Source organism: Anabrus simplex, chromosome 1 (assembly GCF_040414725.1).
Source record: "Anabrus simplex isolate iqAnaSimp1 chromosome 1, ASM4041472v1, whole genome shotgun sequence".
In the NCBI taxonomy this organism is placed as follows: Eukaryota; Metazoa; Arthropoda; class Insecta; order Orthoptera; family Tettigoniidae; genus Anabrus; species Anabrus simplex.
In genome coordinates, this window is record NC_090265.1 from 1,565,630,981 (window position 1) to 1,565,649,870 (window position 18,890).

General features: G+C 36.4%; 1 protein-coding gene across 1 annotated transcript in view; it reads right to left on the bottom strand.

The window, feature by feature from the left end:
• Window positions 1–4,154: 4,154 nt before the first annotated feature.
• Window positions 4,155–18,890, bottom strand: part of shams (glucoside xylosyltransferase 1 shams) — an 82,662-nt gene continuing 67,926 nt past the window's right edge. The window contains exons 5-7 of the mRNA XM_067153371.2: window positions 15,006–15,155; window positions 8,446–8,618; window positions 4,155–4,531 (exon numbers count right to left, since the gene is read on the bottom strand). Of these exons, the coding sequence (XP_067009472.1) occupies window positions 4,385–4,531; window positions 8,446–8,618; window positions 15,006–15,155 (470 nt within the window). The 3' untranslated portion in view covers window positions 4,155–4,384. The remainder of the gene's footprint in view (window positions 4,532–8,445; window positions 8,619–15,005; window positions 15,156–18,890) is intronic.

Consider the following 18,890-nt stretch of genomic DNA (forward strand, 5'->3'; position numbering starts at 1 on the left):
GCTGTAACCAAAGGACGATACATAGTTTAATATAGGAATTTTGAAGGGACAGAAAAAAGTCGTCGCTATAACGGAGTTCTCGTTATATACCGTACTCGCTATAGCGGACTTCTACTGTATATTCTTGAATGGTACCAAACATCTAGGCTAAGAAATTGCTCTCCCAACTCAGGCCCCAATCCAAATACTGTACACACATTAATATACATACCACAACCACATCGATTATCAGAAATGCTTCACGTGCATGAACTACACGAGAGTGTTGGCCGTGATGTCCCAAGATTTTGCCATGAAATAATGAAATTTCGGGAACTCTAAAGGATACTTTGAAAAGAATATTATATGATATTTCTGTTCAGAAGCTACAGGCATTAATAGGCAAATTCGTCTCTATATGCGTACCCCTGGATTCGTACTAAATCCTTCACATACAGTAGCTTGCAAATTAATCTGCTATGTGCGTGGAAGTTTCATGTCAACAAAACAACGGCGTAATATAACAGAGTTTGTCAGAAAGGCCTACTGTGCGTACTTGGGCATCAAACTGGAAGACCAAGACAAGCCGTGGGCACCTCAGGAACTTTGTAGGACCTGTGTAGATCAGTTATGACAGTCAGTGAACGAACACTGCTGCCATTCAGAATACCAATGGTGTGGCGACAACCTACAGACCACAGTTCTCACAGTAACTTCTGTTCAGTGAATGTGAAAGGTTTTAACAGCCAGCAGGAACAACAGTAAGATTGTGTATCCAAGTAATATTTCATCTGCACTTCTATCTGTTCCTCATAACCTTGATGTACCAGTACCACAGTGTCCGGAACAATTAAAGATGGCTCCTCTTCTGAAGATGAGACAGAATTGGCTGGTGCTACCTTTGACTGCAATTTCTCATCGGAAGTTACCGGGAAAGAGCTCAAACATTTAAAGCAAAGTATGTTAAATGACTTAGTTTGAGATCTTGGTCTTATGAAGGAATCTGCTGAGCAACTTGGGTCCAGACTCTGTGTAAGGAATGTGTTGGCACCACAGACAATGTATTATTGGTATAGACAACTCAAAAAAGAATTTCTACCCTTCTTTTCTGACAAGTGAACTTTGGTTTACTGCAACAATGATCTGGAGGTTATGCTGAAACTAGGAGTACCACATTATGACCCCACTCAATGGAGACTTTTTATTGATGACTCCAAGCATAGTTTGAAGTGCATTCTCAACAATGAAAATGAACTTGCATCAGTTCCCGCTGCTCATTTAGTTATTATGTGAGAAACATACGAAAATCTTAAGATGATGATGTGTAAATTACAGTATCAGGAACACAAATTGCAAGTGTGTGGTGACTTTAAAGTGATAGATATTCTGACAGGTCTGTAAGCAGATTTCACGAAACTTCCCTGTTTTCTGTGTGAGTAGGGCAGTTGAGCAAGGTCACAACATTGGATTGAAAAGGAATGGTCATCCAAAAGACAGTGAATTGTTGGCTTGAAAAACATAAAACAAGAAAGTCTTGTTAATAAGTCCAACTTCGTCGCCATAAGACCTATCAGTGTCGGTGCGACGTAAAGCCCCTAGCAAAAAAAAAAAAAAAAATAAGTCCAACATATAGTTATTTACCTCTGCCTCATATCAAACTATGACTTCACAATGAAGGTGAACTCTTCCAGTATCTTTGTCATCGAAATCTAGGCATCGGTAATGCCAAAATCAAAGAGGGTATCTTCACAGGTCCAGATATACGAAAACTTCTTTCTGATACAGATTTTGAAAAAGCTATATGCGCAGCAAAACGCTGGGCATGAAAAGTATTCCAGGGTGTAGTAAAAAACTTCCTTGGAAATACAAAAGATCCAGACTGCAAACAAGTGGTGGACAGAATGCTTGTTTCTTTCCAAGACTTAGACTGTAATGTGAGCTTAAAGGTGCACATGTTACATTCACATTTGGACTATTTCTCTGAGAAATAAAGAATGGTGAGTGAAGAGCAAGGAGAAAGATTTCATCAGGATCTTCAGGAAATTGAACGCACATATCAAGGAAAATGGAACCAAACATGCTGGCAGATTACTGCTGGTTACTGAAGAGAGAGAATCCAACTACATCTCACAAAAGAAAAGCAACTAAACAAAGTTTCATAAAATAAGTGAAGATATGCAATTGAAACCATGGACTTGCAATTCTACAACATTTACCAGGCTTATGAATGATAAATTTTGGACCATTTGGCTCGATGTATACGATTTTTATGTCCATTAATATAACATTGTAATATTATTATGTTCAGACGAACAAAAATAACAAGTAAAACAGTATTTCTTTCATGTGGTATTAGTGTGTATTAACTCTGTATATACATGAGAGTCATATATTCATTTAGATTTTGCAAAGAAACCTGATGTGATATAGGAAAACTGACTTCATTTCCAGATTCAGCATGTCTGAAATAATAAAAGATCACTATTTGAACATTATGCCAATGATCAGGAAGTTAAAATTAATTTATTTTAGTTATTCATATTTTATGTTATTCATATTACAATTGTCACGGAACAGAGGAGCAATAGTTAGTAGTACCGTATTTACGCGAATAATCCCCGCACCCTAACTTTAGGAAGGCTGATTTTGAAAAAGAAAAAAAAAGCCAACACTGACTCAAATAAAACCTGCACCCCAATTTCGTGCCTCAATTTCTTTAAAAAAATATGCGGGTAGTATTCGCGTAAATATGGTATATTACAATTAATGCTCAACAGTAGGCCAGATATTTTAATTCAAGTTACAAGATCACTTCTCACAATCTATTAACTAGTTTGTATTAGTGGTATATTTATTATAAAATCACACAATGAACAGGATGATTGTGAATTAGTCCTTTTATCTTGACGTGAAGATAGCATATAATTCTTTTTCCTTTGCAAGTCTGCTTCATTTTATGTTGCTGACATACTGGTAGCAAACAGACCAATATCGAACTTAAGGACTACTGGGTTGCGTATCTTCATGAACTGTGCGAGACTGGTGGATCACCCAGTATAATGCACACTGAGGAAATGTTAAGTACAGAATAAAAATAGCCAACTGGATACCGGTGGGTATTGAGCCTTCCATCTTCTGATTTCTCATTGGATGCTCTACCAAATGAGCTATGGTGGCCTCTGTCATATTTGTTCTGTTGGCAAGAATCTGAGCTACACTACTGCCAGGAAAACTGTAGAATATTCCATCTATTTCGTGAACAATGCAGTTCATGAAAGCTAACTACTCACTTTAACAAACTTGTAGTTTAACGAACTGTTGATGTCATGATCACTGCCACAAGACCTATGAAATCCAAACCACAGGGACATAACTTACTATTTAAAAAGTCCCACATGCAGTAGGATTTGAACCATGGCTGCCTTGGTGAGAAGCTTGTGACAATCATATTTGGTTAATGTGTCACCCTAGATGTGCAAGAGAGGCAATGACTTGATATCATATACTAATAACATCACAATGTATAGAGTAGCTACCAACTTACTGTCAGTTATCATGTAGAAGTTGATTTATGGATCAATAAATCACATCATAAATTGCATAAAATGATTTGGCATACTGAAAAGTTGATTAACTGCTGCAGAAGTTGCTTTCTCTTACTATGAGCCAAGATATATTAATTATGGAAGAGAAGGGCACCAGCAATATTAAACCATTAATTTCTTGGAACTCTAAAAGAGTAGAAACTAAGAAAGGGAGCTATTTCACATCATATCATAAGAGCACAACAGCCAGTTTGGAATACCTAATCATTATTTACTCTAACAGGGTGATCAGCTAATAACCACATTTTCAAATTAAGTGGAACCACTATGAAAGTGGATGAACATGGTACCTCGAAAGCAATAATGCATATAATGGTTGAGGTAATGCTGCATAAGATATTACCCATCACAGCAATTGGTGTTGTATCATTACTGTTTTCGTAAAACTTACGCCTAAACATTACTGGAGCATGATGTCATGATCATGCACATACTAAAAACAGTTAACTGGTCATACCCTTCAAACTTCCTGAAATGAATAACTCATGTATGCCAAACAGATCCTATTTCAAAATAATTGACAAATACTCCTAATAAATCAATCTTCCATTTTCTAATAAATACTCAACATTAGGACATCTTCCACATAAGATCAAAACAAAGATCTAATGGACAAAAAACTGTAAATAATATTCAATAGTGGAATATGAGACTCATCATAGATATGTATGATACCACAGATGTTTCACGTACTTGCAGCTCTGGAAGTGTATTTTATCCCTGAAATACCTTTGATGAGTCTCTTCATGATGATAAGAGCTCCCAATAACAAGCTACTTTTAAATGAGGATGAGGAGATGTTACCTAAGATCATCTTTGCGTGCATAGCTCTCCAGGGTTCGAGTGAAGATGTGCTTTACCTTGCCACAGTTTGAGCTGGTAGCTGAATCCAGAAAATACTTCATGGGCAGGTACAAATTTGAGTACAGCTCAGTGCCCAGTTGATACTGTAAACATAAAAGGAATATTGTGAAGAAATAACATCCTATTCTGGAGAGAGAGAGAGAGAGAGAGAGAGAGTGTGTGTGTGCGTGTGTAACTTCGAATTCATATCTACTATTTAGCATGTAGGATTCAAAAGGTACACTCAGTAAATTCCAAGCATGCCATAAGAGCAATAGTGTCTGAAATGCATCATTTTATCAATCCCCACCATAATCAGAATGGTTTTGACCATAAACAGGAGAACAGTGGCACATGCAGATATTTTCTTCCACTGTTATAGCCTGGTATTTGTAAGAAAGTACATGACAGATATGGTGTGAGTTGCATTGTAAAATCAAAACAGCTGATTTGAGAGCCTTGTTCCCATATACTAGTCTAAGATGTAAATGTATTTTAATATGCATATTGTTCTGATTAATAAATAATCATCTCTCAATGCTAGTTAAATATAAAGAACATATAGTAAGGGCTGGTCCATTTCTTTGATGCGAGCACTGCCACTCTATGGCTGCCAGCAGTTGGAGGCTGTGATGTCACTAGCCAGACAAGATACGGTCCCGGCAGCTGGTAGCTAGCTGCGACCTCCTCTGTTCTATCCCATCACCAGTTCTGCGCCAACACTGTACCTTTAACCCTTTCAGTGCCAGGCAAAAATGTAATGGTGAGGTCTAAAAGTGTCAGGATGTTTTAATGGAAAATGTACGCTTTCAGCCAAAAGAATGTAGCTCTTCTGTTTTTAAAGATATGAAAGCGATACTTAACCAGGGAGTGCAAAACATGGTCATCTAAATTCAGGATAACTCTTAGATCACTATGAGAATTATTTCTCATTTTTAATTAATTAATTAAAATAATTCAGGAAAATAAAAGTTGGAAAATTTGATTATTCCTATTACCACAGACTTATAAGTGGAGTAAAAACAAACACTGGAGGGCACATACATAATACAAGAACCAGGAAACACACTTTGTTTGTTCTAAAAATATCTGCAGATATCTGCAGGGGTATTGAAAATCCTAAATTCTGAAATCTGGCATTTTGAAAAAAATACACCAACAAGGGTACACAAGTAAATACAATTAAGTGATGACAGTGAAAATTTAACAGCAGTGTAGCTGATGATTGGCGAGTCAAGTGGTGACCTCTCGGACTTCGTGGATGGTGATTCCAATCTTGGTGACGAATCAAGTGACGATTTCGCCTGAGACAATGGATTACCTGCGCGGAATGTGACTGTACATAACCAATGGAAAATTCTAAATTCCCATGGAGGGAATTAGATATTTTTCATTCGGAATTTATAGGCGGGCAATAATTCCATTGTGGAGATTTATCTCCCTATGCAGTTATCAGACTGTGCCTCATATACAGGCTTCTGATAAGCTCACCTGCATACACCCAGCGTCAGTGGGTAGGGTCTGACACATCCCACTCTGACGAGTCTAGTGTCAGACCTAAGACGAAACGCTGGTTAATACAGCAAATGCCTGAAAAGCCTTACATCTGATATGTACATAACCAAAGCAAGTGATTGTGATGATGTTGATACTAATAGTAGACTAGACCAAAGAATGACTGAATGGGCTGCTATATTTCTAGAAAATAGATCTCAGAGAATTAGAGTAGTTGAAGCTTTATTTGACCCTGTAATTATTAAGAGGGGAATTCCCCTAGATTGTATTGATGATGAAGGTTGACAGAGGATCAGTTGCACACTAGTAGTTAGACTGGGCTGAACTTTAAAATACTAACTACTGAAACATTAGCTTGTAGACAAGAAGCAGCAGCTGCTCTCAAAAATAAGAGGAACAAAGGAGAATGGGTAGCTACATTTCTAGAAAATAGAACTCAGAGAATTAGAGAAGGCGAAGCTATATCTGATCCTGTAATCATTAAGAGGGGAATTCCTCAAGGCAGTATTATTGGACCTTTATGTTTTCTTATATATATATAAATGATATGAGTAAAGGAGTGGAATCGGAGGTAAGGCTTTTTGCGGATGATGTTGTTCTGTATAGAGTAATAATAAGTTACAAGATTGTGAGAAATTGCAAAATGACCTCGATAATGTTGTGAGATGGACAGTAGGTAATGGTATGATGACAAATGGGGTTAAAAGTTAGGTTGTGAGTTTCACAAATAGGAAAAGTCCTCTCAGTTTTAATTACTGCGTTGATGGGGTGAAAGTTCCTTATGGGGATCACCGTAAGTACCTAGGTGTTAATACAAGGAAAGATCATCATTTGGGGTAATCACATAAATGGGATTGTAAATGGTACAGATCTCTGCACATGGTTATGAGGGTGTTTAGGGGTTGTAGTAAGGATGTAAAGGAGAGGGCATATGCCTCTGGTAAGACCCCAACTAGAGTATGGTTCCAGTGTATTGGACCTTCACCAGGATTACTTGAAGATGTTACAAATCTTCCGTATGGTTTGTACTGAAATGTACTTAAGGTCGAAGAATAATACTAGATTATAAATTCTACCTATTCAATACATAAAAGTTTTTAATTTAAATTTTAGAAATAGATCTTAACATATTAGAATAGAGGGACATGTTTTGCCTATAATGAGGGCAGCATCAGCTTAAAAATCTCATACCTGAAAGAATGAAAAAATCAGGATCCTGATTGTTCTTATTCGTAGATTTTAATGATGGTCTTTTTTGCTAGTGGCCTTACGTCGCACCGACACAGATAGGTTTTATGGTGACGATGGGATATAAAAGGGCTAGGAGTTGGAAGGAAGTGGCCGTGGCCTTAATTAAGGTACAGCCCTAGCATTTGCCTGGTGTGAAATGGGTGAAAACCATCTTCAGGGCTGCCTACAGTGGAATTCAAACCCACTATCTCTCAGATGCAAGCTCACAGCTGCATGCCCCTAACTGCACGCCTACCGAAAGTCTAAAAGTATAAATACTGTTGTTGGTACAAGTGGCTAAGAAAGACTATCAAGTGGAACACAGTAGTTATAAGTACTCTTATGACAAAGTCTTATAGATTATGACGAATGTCTTGTTTTTAAATGTGGTAACAAGTAGTGAGTTAAAAGTTCAAAATGAATATGTAAATTGCTGTGCTGAAATGAAATCTGGTAAATATGGTGCTTTATTCTGGAGATGGCATAAGGAGAAGAAGTGCACTGTATCTCTACGATGGATTCAGTAAACACGCAGACATTGTCGCGATTGACAGGAAGAGAAACATCGGCGCTGTTATTGATCCAACAATAAGGTTTAAGGGTAACAGTTCACAGGCCAAAGAAGTTTATTCTGAAAAGAAGAGACACTGCGAATCCTGTTTTAAGCACTTTGAAGAAAAGTGTCACATACCCGCCAGTTGCTGGGAAGTGATTGGGTTACTCTTCGGTGCACGAGGATCTGTCACAAAATTTTCAATGAATTTCTTCCTTTGTTTGGTATTCCCGTTTCGTATCTAAAAGATATTTGTTTGGATGTTTTACGAGATTCAATGGCAATGGTCAATCATTTGTACGGTATGTGTAAAGAAAAATAAAGTTTTCCTGGTCAGGGATAGATGTAGGGTTACAACAGGGGAAATTCAAAATTTAAAAAAAAATATATATAAGCTCATTTTATCCTAAGATAAATAGTGCGAAAATTATTATCTATTTGATGCTGTCACCATACGATATCTTTTGTGGTTTTTTTTTTTTTTGCTAGTGGCTTTATGTCGCACCGACACAGATGATAAAGCATAACACTTCATGACTTGTTAATGAGTTCTGAGTCAGGGAAGGTTACACACAAGACGTTTTAACTTCAGAAATATACATCTTGCAATGCCAAGGTGCAATGGTAATCCACTATGGGATGGATGTGTGCATACCTCTTACCTACAACCCTCTATATTCCAATAAGATTGCAATGATCAAGCTAATTGTTTTAACTCACCTCTTCCATAGCTTTATAAATGGCTCTGAAGAGAGGATGTTTGGCGGCATGGAAACTACCTCTGCTACCATGAAGAACTGCAACACCTTTCTCATCAGCACTGCGGCATACACTCATATACATACAATGGTCAGGCCGGTAATTATAGCGGCATGGATAGATGTACAGTTTATCTGAAATGAAAACCAAATAATAGTATAACAATCTCAATTTCTTGTATCAGGCTAAAAAATTGTTTAATAATGTAATGAAAATATTACATATTTACTGGTGAAGGATAATATCACTGTACTGATCAGTAACCAATAAAAAGGACATACACAGTATATTTGGGGACAAAACATGACGGCCTCAGTTCCTGGAAGAGAGCTGGAAGCCGGTCATCAATCACCATGCACCCTGCAAAGTTAACGAGTTTTAAGTGATCTTTGTTTCTTGTGGAGAGGTTGCCAAACCACTTTACCCTTTCTTGTGTCGAGTGCAGTAGACGATTTGGCAACTTCGGCTACAGTAGATGTACTAAATCTTATAAGTTGCTAATAGACACCGGGCTGCTGATGGGGAGTACACTTATTACGGCATTACCACAACGTATCGGTGAAACTGTAGCCGATTATAACTATCAGGGGAAGGTAAGCAAACCGCATGACAATTCTGATCAGCAAGTTGCCTATCCACCTCATTTGAAGATTATGATGTGTTTCTTAACCCATTCCAGTCTGGGCCTTAATATCCCTAACAAACGTTCTGGACTGGGCATTTTTAAGGATTTTTAAAACATTATATCTCAGTACCTGTAGGAGATATTTGCATGACTCTCTTTTCTTTCTGCTTGTTTGAGCATCTAATTTTGAAAAACGCTGTTTGTATCATGTCAACTATCACTTGAGATTTTAAAATTGTTTATATATTATACCATGTTTTGCAAATGGAGGAAAGGTCTGACGGATAACTAAACAAGTACAGTTTTCTGAAATACTGTTATATTTACCCTATTTTGCTATATAAAATGTGCATTGCAATTACAAAATAACAACAATAATGAGTACGAAATCAAAATAATAATTTTTCAATAATAATAGTACCGTAATAATTACAATAATGAAAATGGGAGCTCTTATGAAATTTTATTTTAATTGATAAATTTCGTCAAAAGTTACTCAAATGTAAAATTATTGTTCCATTTACCACAAAAGACTTCCGAGAAAGAGAAAATACAGTCTTCTAAACAGACAACTTTACTAATATGTAGACAATCTTACATATTCACGCAAATATGAAATACGCGGGAACATGCGCTAGGCCGTAAAACAAACTCCAATCATAATGAAATGTAAGAAGTTGTTTCAAATTCATATGTCAATAATATGTTCATTTGCGCATAAACTTATAATATAAAATATCGAAAATATCACTTTCGTCAAGCACATGTTTGCCGCGAGAAACCATGTATTAGAGCTCACTGAGTGACAACATCTACTGATGCACGCTGATCGAAAATATCATAAATTCTCTGACTTAGACATATAATACTGCCATCTGCTTAAATACTCTCGTAACTAACACATAAAAAAGACACGATGTAACCACCAGAATGCATGCATAGCTCGTTCTCGATTTTTATTGAATTGTCAAATCTTACTATGGGCTATGCCCGCAGCGCGGCCTGAATGAAATTTCGGCCGCTGCGAGCATCAGACCGGAAAGAGTTAAAACAAATTTATACTTTATTCAGTTATGGATTATATCATTACGTAGGATTAATTTCTTATAAATATAACACAGACTAAAGCCAATTTCCTGAGTAATATTGCCACAGAGAGAGACATTAATATCAATATATTAGAAGCAAGCAGATCTTCAGTGCTGCATGGAGATCACTGAAAGAAGGAATCACTGGAAACTGCTTTAGAAAAGCTGGAATGTTTTGTGCAGAAGGGGTCTGTTCAAGGCTTAATGTCTCAGGCGACCATAACAGTTGAAGAAACCCCAACTCACGCTGTGATAAATCTCTAGTCAATACAATTTGAGAAACCCCAATTCACACTATGATCAATCCAATCTACAATTTGGATGTCCAGTCATTATAAAATAAATTATTTCATTGTTCGTAAATTCTGGCAAAGTTAATGTACATACTGTACATATTGTAAACTATGTAAAAAGCATAAGACCATTGTATTTAGTATTAAGTTAAGTTTACTATTAAGTTGCAATGTTTATAGTTTTAATTCTTGACTTTAAGATTTAGTATTAGGCTGAAGACGCCCATAACTAGGGCGAAACATGTCCCTAACTGGTGTTTTTAATTCATGTAGAATTTAATCACTAAAAAATATATGTATTGAAAAGGTGGAGACAATAATTTTAATCTTGAAAGTGTTTTACTTAATGTCTCTATCCGATGGACGAATCACCATCAACAACGGTCATATGCCCTCACTCCATGTGAAAATTGCGGAGAGGTTTGGAATTGAATCCAGGCTTTTGGCACACAATCTAGTGATTAGAAATTGTATACTACCACCTCTCCTACCCTGCCGGCCAACAAATGGAGAAAATTTTTCGACCAATGGGACCAAAACCAGCTAACCATGCTATTAGGCCATAATGACTCAACGCCTTAATGATCGTTGCCTCCTCGTGGGCTGATGCTGTAGATCAGAGTGTGTGATAACATTATTTAAAACATATCAGTATAACATACCCCTGTTATGAAAGGAAGTTTAAATGTGCTGTGTATGAAATAAGTGCTAACAGTGTTAATGAGTATTGGATAATCAATTTGTATACCTAATATTAATGAAGAATTTGTTCCTTTTAGTATTGTTACAAGCTTTTTGCAGACAATATTAATATTTCGGATTAGCTCAGTGGCTTAATTGTTGTCTTCCAACCCGGAAGACCGATGTTCTAATACCGGTCGATGCTGGCTCGAGAATTTTATCTCAAGGATCACAAGGCATCAGGGAGGGCATATGGTCTTAAAACCCCGGCCAAAACCAAAATGAGCCTAGGTAGCTCCAGCAACCCCAGAAATAAAAGAGATAAGGTGAAGAAATGATTTTTTATTAATATTTCAGAAATGCTACGTGCATCACATTGTATTTGAGCTCATTATTACTCTAATGCAATAGTGGAATGTCTTGTCCGAGGTGGTGTTAATATGTCAACAAAATTCTCTCATCTCTAACTTGTGGCTAGAAACAGAATCACTCTGAGACGTGTATTACTTCATACAGAAGACAAGGCGCTGGCAGATGTATGGGTTCAGAGGACACCACAGAGGGCTGAGCGTGGTGGGGAGATCTGTGCGTGATCTCTTACTCGAACTACCTTGAAGTGATTTAGCGTTCGTCTTGCCCGAGTTTGTTATTTCAAAGATACCGTTTTTTATGCTTGCTTTTGTTGTGTCATTTGTTACAGTTATTGTTGCTGATTTGTCATACTTATCATATATACACGAATACTCAGCCGATTTTTTGTCCAGAATTTAGCGAAAAAAACTTAGGTTTGCCTATTATTTGAAATACAGTTGGTACCGGTACCGCTTCGCCTCAAAGAATGGATCCCTATAGCATTATCCAGCCTTCATCTTTGCGGCATCAGTACCACATTAGAAGTGAAGCGTGAACCATGTGTTGAGTATGGCTGCAATTTCTCATAATCGCACATACAAGGTTAAAGAAAAGCTTAAGGTCATTGAGGATGCAGAGAATATTGGAAACCGTGCAGCATGAAGAAAGCACAATGTAAGAGAAAGATGTACTCACGACAGGTGAGAAAACAAATCTCGACTTAAAAAAACTCACGCAAACAAATTGTAATCGCAGGGCATTTTGCATAACACATTCCTATACAGCTAATACCAGAAAGCACATTCATTATGACAACATGAGGGGAAAACTAGCTGATTACAAATATCAAGGGAGGGTAAGCAAACCGCATGACCAAGCAAGTTGGCCATGTGGGTAGAAGCATGCAGCTGTGAGCTTGCATTCAGGACATAGTGGGTTCAAACTCCACTGTCGGCAGCCCTGAAGATGGTTTTCCATTTTCACACCAGGCAAATGCTGAGGCTGTACCTTAATTAAGGCCACGGAGACTTCTTTCCCACTTCCTGCCCATTCTTCTTCCATCGTCGCCATGGCACTTATCTGTGTCGGTAAGATGTAAAGCAACTTGAAAAAAGAAGAAAAAGAAGCAAACCACATGACAATTCTGACAAGCGGGTTGGCTATCTAACAAATTTATATTTTAATCCGTTTTGGAGTACTTAATTATGTAGGAAGATATTTCTTGTAAATAAAACACAAATTAGAGCCAATTTTCTTTCTTTATTGAAGATTAGCATATTACAGGTAAGATTTCTTGTATTTATTTTCTCTTTTTGTATTTTTATTCATATTTATGTGAAATATTTGTCCTAGGACTTTGCGTGGTACCATGCATTAAAAGACACGATTGATTCTCTGAGCTGTTATAATAATCCTGTGTCCTCAAAATAATTAAAAACAATACATTTATGTACACTATTTTGTTTTATTATCGTAATGTGTTTCAGAACTTACAGTGCGAAACTGTTTTCAAAAATCTGAATTTTGAGGTAGTTGTGATGATGGTGATATCACGGGTGAGAATGGCGATGTTCCTGATGACGGCAAATGGAGGAAACTGGAAGAGGAGACATCATTCGAGGATTACGTAAATGTTTGTGCTAACTTCGTCACTGCAGAAGCCATAGCTATCTCCGAGACAGTTGAAGACACACAACAGGATCTGAGCAAGGATTGTAATAACAACAACAATACGATGATGAAGATGATACTGAAGAATCGCAGCATACTTCAGTGAACTTTAATGTGCTGTCAATGCTCTAGAGATAGTGTTGGCTGGTCAGATGGCCCTCAAAGAAATGGGGACCAACGAGGTAATCACCCATGATTTCACACCATATGTTCACGCCCCACTGTACCTGAAAAGCTGTCTGTTGCACCCAATGGGATTATCCACACTCCAGTAATGTATATTACGGCGATTAACGGTTCATAAATAAGAGAGTCGCTAGAAAAGCAGGATCAGTGTCCACATGCTGTAGGATCCATTGACAGAATGCCACCTGGGCATCGAAATCATGACCATGGAGCTCCTGGTGTAAGTGCAGATGGTACGGGTGAAACGGCGGGTATGCAATATCCGCATAACAGACGCTAGGCTGATTTTGACAATTACTTATAAGTGTATAAATTTTTTAATTTATAAATTGGCCTTTTTTCATGAACGTTTTAAGAAAAAATAATCATTAGGACATATTCTCTATGGATTATTATACAAGTATTTCCTTGACAACTGCTTTCAATTGTAGAAATAATTTATATAATTACTCTTAAGTATTTTGTTTTTAATATTGTCAATCTTATGTTAATTTTAAGGACACTTCCTCTAAAACATTGATACTTTGTCATTATATGAATGTTTCATCTAAACAGTGTTACGTGACTGAAGATGATAATATACAAAACAAGTACCACTTTTAACTAATAAGTTGCCTTAAGCAATTTAGTGTATCGACAAGGTGGAAAATAAAAAAAATACTTAGTTGTGAATCTGTTTAAGTGCGATATGGACCATGAAGCTGATTTTATGTAATTCAAGTAGAGCAGTTGGAATGCGTTCTGTCTCCTTCCGATTGTTGCGGCCACACTCTGCTTTATAATTTCCGAGGTTTCCCTAAATAATAACAATTGAATGCAATGCTACGATGGTCCCTTTTGCAAGTTCACCGGCGATCACTTTCCCAGTACAGTACTTACTCTAATTACCGCAATGACAGTATGTTAATGCCAATATCCGTCAGTATGTTGTAGCCGTGCTTTTGTGAGGTACTGTTTCTTGAAAACTGCTTCATCGAGAATTTAGCATTGATGGGACTGAAATTTCTTGACGGTTCATGCAGGAAATCATTCCTCTGAGGAACGAATAACGCAGGATTTTTTAAATATGATTTAATTAGGATTCTTGCAAGACCATGTAATTTCAATGAAAAATCTGGGAAAATGTAGTTTCCATGAATGGTTAATCAAGATTCCACCACCGTTTTTTTTTTTTTTATCTGGGTGCATTCTTTTTATGTGTTTAATTTGTTTCATATTGCCATATATATTTTGCAATACAACTCAACTTCCTATTTGCAGGCTCATATTTCAGCGGTTTTGTTTTACACTTCTACATTGTCTTTTTTTGTTTTTTTTTCAGTTCCCTGGAAAACATATAGACAAAGTCTTACTACAGCAATGAGATATAAAAAATAGCACTTTCCTCAATTTCACAACCTGATGCATGCTAAGCATGCATTAGTTTCTCTAAATAGCAAACAAGCACAGAGTGCTTTTATTTATTTACTTGATTATTTTTACTCATCTTCTGCCCCTGACATGATATCGATGGGTAAAGGTAGGAACTTAGCATATATCAGAGGAATCTAAGACTGTAAGAGGTCAGCACTGTATGGCATAAACTTAAAGGAGGTGACTTTCCACAAGTATTCTACATTTCCTTACCTGGATGGAAGTGGAAAATAATGTTGATAATATCCTGGTCACCCCAAGTAATCTTCAATTTGTATTCCTTGTAAATGGGCACAACGTATGAAGTCCAGCTAAATGACCTCATTCGTGTTAGGTTCATCAACATCACTCCTGAATTCACTCCTGGAAAGACAATACACTTTTGTTAACTTTTTAACATCAACATTATTAATAACAGCCAAAATATAAAATTATATTGAATAAGTTCCCAGAAGAGAACCATAATTTCATTTCACAGATTGTGAATATTAAGATATTCAAGTTGTTTAGGTCTTTTCAGTCATGAAGTTACCAGTGTTTTGCCTCACTTAAGTTGAACTGACACACCTTTCCAAGATGCCAGTGGCTACTATACCGCTGAAACACTATAGCAAGTTTCCTTTTTGTTGGACAATGCAGTGACAGTGCACAAAGTGAGATATGTATCTGTTATGAAGAGACTTTGATTTCTGTAGATTTATTTCATTACTTGAAGTTGGCAGTTTCCGAGCCAATTTATGATTGGTTAGACGATTATGTATTGTTGATAGGTCTAATTGTTATGCATGTGACGGATAAGCTCATCATCAGTTAATGTGATCTATTGTATAAGCAAGGAACATACATGTCATATTCAATACAGCATTAAAGGAACATGAAAGCAGCAAATTCCTTTCCTTCAAATTTGATCAAAATCATTGGCGCCCAAAACTTTGGCTCTCAATAACCTGTGATGTTCAATTTCAATACTTTTTTTTAAAAAGCTATTTGTCCGGGCCGTCGATCTTTTGCATGCAGGATCATGAAATGTGAAATGTAAAAGTGGAAACAATGCGTCACCACAGAGGTTAAGCAGTGGAGTAAAAAAGCAACACATCTCAAATTCGTATAATCATTCACGGATAGTGCATTTTCTTTCATAAAGAAAATCAGAACGCCAAGGCCACCACCTTCAACAGAGTGCAGCAGTAATCAATTATTAGGCAAGTACGATTTGAGATTACGTAAATACATACAAAGTAGAAGAGACAAAATTTCAAAGTTGACTTCACATTCTTCTCACCGCTCAATGCATGAATCTTTGTGCGTCTCTTTGACATATATACCATCCTTGCTACACATACTTTTAGATCCTAGCCTCCTTCTCTTAGCACATACCGGTACTTACGTACCAGTAATATAAATATGCCCTGATCAACGTAATTATCTCTGTTTCTACTCAAAAAGTCAAATTACAACCACTGACTCAAAACATGTATTAGATAGAAACAGTAGATAGATAGATAGATAGATAGATAGATAGATAGATAGATAGATTTTTCATCAACAGGTTAATTTTGACACAATTCCAAACATTTTTTTTAAAGTATACTTTTTCACTCATTAATCTCCTGGATTTCTTATGTTGCTAGAAGTTGGTCCTTGCAGCAGAAAATTACAGATTCAATCTCAGGCTGGTGAGTAGTATATGAAAGTGTTCTTGTGTCAAAATAGCGTTATGGTGGTAGTGGTTGTGTTTGTTGTTTTAAAAATCAAAACAGTAAGATTAAAACTATTAGTAAACACTATCATGATGTTGTTTCAGTAGTACAATTGTATGGTGTGCCTGCAGCTCTCTGGGTTAATTCTTATATCTAATATTCTTTGATACTCTTGTTACAGTAGAGTCCTTCCATATTATATGGACTTTTTTTTTTAAACATTAAGGGTCTTTAAGTACTGTGGAACAATATACAGTACTGTATTATATTTAAATGTCAAATAAGTTACGGATTATTGAGCTTCAATAATAATAATAATAATAATAATAATAATAATAATAATAATAATAATAATAATAATAATAATAATAATAATAATAATAATAATAATAACAACAACAACAACAACAACACGCCTACCTGTGTGAATTACAGTACTGTACAATGATGACGGAAATCACACCTTGCTTTTCTTTATAACATACTCATTATAACCACTATGCAAAAGTGTAAAAATGTTAATGATATATACAAACTGTGCACTGCATAAAAAGCAATAGCATTTTAAAATTAGTTTCATGTTAGCGTTTCTATTCAAGTTTGGCTTTATGCTCTCTGTGTTTCTGAGTTTAAATGTTCTTTGTGTAAGTTGAAGAGTGAACATGTTGTAAAAAGAAAAAATGAGACAGATACTAAAAGAAAAAAAAAAAAGCGCTTTCAATGGATGCTGGGGACTCTGGAATATGGGTGTCTAAAGTATTAAGGGTGAAGACAAGCAACATCAGGGACTGGAAAAGAGACTTTTTAGAAAAAGAGAATTTGTATTCCGAACAGGTTTCAACAAGCGACTGAAAGACAGAAAAAACAATGAAAAGAAGAGAGATCAGAATGTAGGGAAAGCATTGATTTGTGGCTCTCGTAGCAAAGACATAAAGGGGTGTCTATAACATAACTATTTTAGCAGGAAAAGGCCTTGAAATTTAATGCAAAATCTGGGGAAAATACAATACCTAATGAAAACAATTTCACAGCAAGTGTTGAGTGGCTCGATCGCTGGGAAAAAAAGGTATGTTTTAAGGCAGCTAGCTGTTCGTGGAAAGGAAGTTATCTGCACAATCAGAAACAGTCAGTCAATTCAAGGAACATTTTCATAAATTTATTGATGATGAAGGTTGAACATTAGCTTGTAGACAAGAAGCAGCAGCTGCTCTCAGAAATAAAAGGAACAAAGGAGTAACAAAGGTGAATGGGTAGCTATATTTCTAGAAAATAGAACTCAGAGAATTAGAGAAGGCGAAGCTATATCTGATCCTGTAATCATTAAGGAGAATTCCTCAAGGCAGTATTATTGGATCTTTATGTTTTCTTATATATATATATATATATAAAAATGATATGAGTAAAGAAGTGGAATTAGAGATAAGGCATTTTGCAGATGAAGTTGTTCTGTATAGAGTATTAAATAAGTTACAAGATTGTGAGAAACTGCAAAATGACCTCGATAATGTTGCGAGATGGACAGTAGGTAATGGTATGATGATAAACGGGGTTAAAAGTTAGGTTGTGAGTTTCACAAATAGGAAAAGTCCTCTCAGTTTTAATTACTGTGTTGATGGGGTGAAAGTTCCTTATGGGTGTTAATATAAGGAAATATCGTCATTTGGGGTAATCACATCAATGGGATTGTAAATAAAGGGTACAGATCTCTGCACATGGTTATGAGGGTGTTTATGGGTTGTAGTAAGGACGTAAAGGAGAGAGCATGTAAGTCTCTGGTAAGACCCCAACTAGAGTACGGTTCCAGTGTATTGGACCCTCACCAGGATTACTTGATTCAAGAACTGGAAAAAATCCAAAGAAAAGCAGCTCGATTAGTTCTGGGTGATTTTTGACAAATGTGTAGCGTCTCAAATTTTGGGGTGGGAAGACTTGGGAGAAAGGAGACGAGCTGCTCGACTGAGTGGTATGTTGTTACAATTCTTGTTGTCCTTCTAGAGACAATAAACATTTTTATGTATTGAATTAGGTGGAAAATAAAACAAGAATTGTGACAATTAGTATTAAGTTCAATAGGGTAAAAAAACATGAAAATAGTTTTATGTAATAAGTGGTATGTTCCAAGCTGTCAGTGGAAAGATAGCGTGGAATGACATTAGTAGATGAATAATTGTGAGTGGTGTCTTAAAAGAAAGGAAAGATCACAATATGAAGATAAAGTTTGAATTCAAGGAGAAATTCTGGCAAATATTCGGTTATAGGAAGGGGAGTTAGGAATTGAAATAATTTACCAAGGGAGATGTTCAATAAATTTCCTTGCACTCATGTAACAAAAGGCTAGCTAAACAACAGATAGGGAGAATCTGCCACCTGGGCGACTGCCCTAAATGTGGATCAGTAG